The 3,578-nt window shown below is 34.2% G+C and overlaps 1 protein-coding gene across 1 annotated transcript in view; it reads left to right on the top strand.

The window, feature by feature from the left end:
* The first annotated feature begins 306 nt into the window (after window positions 1-306).
* LOC102597657 (putative white-brown complex homolog protein 30) overlaps window positions 307-3,578 on the top strand; it is a 19,096-nt gene continuing 15,824 nt past the window's right edge. The window contains exons 1-6 of the mRNA XM_006354281.2: window positions 307-798; window positions 879-955; window positions 1,416-1,691; window positions 2,405-2,468; window positions 2,565-2,711; window positions 3,152-3,186. Coding sequence (XP_006354343.1) covers window positions 560-798; window positions 879-955; window positions 1,416-1,691; window positions 2,405-2,468; window positions 2,565-2,711; window positions 3,152-3,186 — 838 coding nt within the window. The 5' untranslated portion in view covers window positions 307-559. The remainder of the gene's footprint in view (window positions 799-878; window positions 956-1,415; window positions 1,692-2,404; window positions 2,469-2,564; window positions 2,712-3,151; window positions 3,187-3,578) is intronic.

Below are 3,578 nucleotides of genomic sequence, written 5' to 3'. Positions count from 1 at the left end.
TCTCAATGCCATTTCTCTTCCAAAAACAGTGGAGCTCCTCCCAGAATCTACACATCTCCCTCATGATTCTTCACCCAAAAATTTTGACCAAAAAAACCCCTTCTTGTTTTTTTTGGTTCTGGAGCTTCTTCTTGTCTCCATGGCCATTTGAACCCCAAAAAAATAAAAAAAAGTCCTTCATCCCTTGTAAAAATTTCATCTTTTTGGTTCTTGGGTTGTTTCTATTTTCATGAAAAATGTCCTTTATCCCTTGAAAAATTTCATCTTTTTGTTTTTTTGTTTATATTTCCTATTCTCTTGAAAAATTTCATCTTTTTGGTTCTTGGGTTGTTTCTATTTCCATTTTCTTGAAGAAAACAAAATCATCTTTTTGGTTCTTTGGGTTGTTTCAGTTTTCTATTTTCTTGTAAAATACTCTTCATCCCTTGAAAAGTTTCCTCTTTTTGCTTTTTGGGGTTGTTTCTATTTTCTAGTTTATTGAGTTTTATGTTTTATTTAGTGGTGGCATTTTTCTGGGAAATCTTCTTTAGGAATTAATTAATTTGGAATATTAGATGAAATGGGTAAAATTAGGATATGGTTACCCTGTTATTATTTGTTTATGATTCTTGTTTTGGGTTTTTCTCCATGTGTTTGGTGTGCACCTGCTAGTAAACAAACTCCTGCTAATGCTAATGCTAATGCTAATCCTACTGCTGTGCCTGTTCTTGCATCTTTCATTTATGGCCAACTTGCGAACCTTACAAAAGTATTCCATAAGGATATCACCCGGGTTTTGGGATTTTGCATTGATGATGTGTAAGTTTTAATTGCATTATAGTTTAACATCTCCTAATTATCTATATTCTAATTAAAAACTTAATCTTTTCATGTTTTAGGGATGCTGAGTTGTTTGAGGCATTTAATTTTGCCAAAAACTTGGAATTCTTAAATAATTGCTTTAAAGAGACCAAAGGTATTGATTTTTTTTTTGTTGTTATTATCAATAATGTGGTTGCATACACTAGGGTCTATTGAAAACAGTCTCTCTACCTTTGAGGTAGGGGTAAGGTTTGTGAACACTCTACCTTCCGCAAACTCCATTGTGTGGGACTACATGGGGCATGCTGTTGTTGTATGTAATTTGCTTATGCTTTTAATCGCAAGATGCTTTTTGCATGCGTTGATCCTAATGAACTTGCTGGTGAAACTCTGTTCACCACTTTATCTTCTCAAATTAATTCAAGTTTGGGTAGCCTGACATGCTTTACACTGTCAATGTATATTACTTAAACTCTAAAAGAAATGAGCTACAAAAATCAAGTAGAAATTCTTGTCATTTTGTTTCCTATTTTTGCATCGAAATTTTGCTTGTTCGAATTCTGATATAGTTTGAAACACCTTTATCTCTAACAATATGCTGATCATCTTAACAGACGTGACACAGAGGCTATGTAACGCTGCAGAGATGAAATTCTACTTCTCAAGTTTTTTGGAGACAAAATCAATCCAAAAGGCTAATATCTTAAGACCCAATAGGAACTGTAACTTGACATCATGGGTGCCTGGATGTGAACCAGGCTGGTCTTGCAGTGTTAATAAAAATGAGAAAGTTGACCTTAAGAATGCAAAAGATATGCCTGATCGTACTCGTGACTATCAACCTTGTTGTGAGGGGTTTTTCTGCCCTAAAGGCTTGACTTGCATGATGCGTAAGCATATCTATAGACTCTCTTCTCGATTATCAATTGTCTGAGTTGTTAATTCCTCAAATTGAAGTTATACTGCTCTGATAATATAAAGATTCTTGCATTATCTGTGTAGTTTAACCAGTTATAGCAGGTCAGTTACAATTTTGATCAGCTTACTAATTAATATCATAGAGATTTACCAGTTTATCATATAAGTGATTTGATTATGTAAAGATTCTCTTACATTACCAGTGTAGTTTTGATGATTTTGTACATAATATATTTAAGGGTATAAGTTATAAGTAAAAACAACCCTTTGGCAGCCTAGCTGTTGCAAAGGATTTAATTCCTCTGTTTGCATATATTGTTTAACACTCAATTTTATTCATCTATGATTAAAGTCACTATTTTGCTTAGTTATTATGAATATACGTTGCTTCTTGCACGGGAAATGAAGGCCTGTTTAGAGTTTTCATGATGAGTCTAGTCTTGTTCTGAAACACTCAATCTAGAAACTAGCAACCTCTACATTAACAATGATGATTATATGAATGATACCGAATTGAATGTATGTCTTGCCAAATAGAATTTTAGTTATCTCACTTTCAGAAGGCTTTGTGAGTAACTTACTTTCCATATTGAACTCCTGCTTACCTTCGAAATTGATGAATAAACATTTTAAGCCATGAGGTTTTGGTATTTGATCTGAAGGATCCCTATTATATGTTATGCAGCTTGCCCATTAGGTGCTTACTGTCCTCGTGCTACACTCAACAAAACAAATGGTTTATGTGAACCGTAAGTTTTTCTAGTTCCACTTTTTCTTATCCTATTTCAGCATGCCTTCTACAGTCATATGATCAACTAATACGCGTTTGGTAAAGAAATTTCCAGATATTCATACCAATTACCACCAGGCAAGGTAAATCACACTTGTGGAGCAGCTGATCGTTGGGGTAGTGAAACAGACGGTGGGGAGTTATTCTGCTCACCAGGATCTTACTGTCCAACTACCACCAAAAAGGTTATTTGCTCGGAAGGGTATTGAATTTGATCCCAGAACTCACAGCATTCATGTTTGTCTTCTGAGGCAGTAACCAAGTACACCCTCCGTCCATTTTTACTTGTCCAGTATTGACTTGACACCCCCTTTAAGGAGCAATAAATAGAATGACAATTTTACTATATCACCCTTTGGATATAATAAATCCAATGCTTTGGGAAATGACTAGAGTTAATAATAAGGGTAAATTAGGAACTAAGTGATAAATTATCTCTTGATTTTCCAGAAGGGATAAGTAAAAGTGGACATCTATCTTAGTATAGTGGACAAGTAAAATTGGATGGAAGGAGTACTTGCAAAGTTTGCACAATCTGACTCCTTTACTTGAACTAAAATTTCTGATGCATTCATTATCATCACATTTGTAATAACTCTATTACAATCATAATTGACTATATCTCTATTTGTGTACTTCTAGGAATTACTGCAGGAAGGGATCTACGGCACCGAGAGGTAAATCCTCTTGATTCTAGAAGCTTTAATAGCTTAGCTCGGTAAAGTGGAGGTGGAAGTTACAACCACTATATATTATCTTTTTCAGCACGGACTGGACTATGAGCCTGTTTGGATGGGCTTTTAAGCTGGTCAAACTGGCTTAAAAGCCAGTTTTTGACTTATTAGAGTGTTTGGCAATTATCAAAGTGACTTATTTTAAGTCAGAAATGACTTATTTTAAGCCAAAAGCCAAAAGCTAGGTGAGGGGAGCTTTTTTTTTTTAACTTAAAAGCCCTTTTATGTTGACCAAGTATATTACCTTTTTGCCCTTAATTCTTTTATACAATTCCCAAATTGCCCATATTGAATTAACCCTAACATCTATTATTATTATTATTATTATTATTATT

The sequence above is a fragment of the Solanum tuberosum genome, unplaced genomic scaffold, assembly GCF_000226075.1.
Source record: "Solanum tuberosum cultivar DM 1-3 516 R44 unplaced genomic scaffold, SolTub_3.0 scf00177, whole genome shotgun sequence".
NCBI lineage: Eukaryota > Viridiplantae > Streptophyta > Magnoliopsida > Solanales > Solanaceae > Solanum > Solanum tuberosum.
This window is presented reverse-complemented; position numbering and strand designations above follow the sequence as displayed.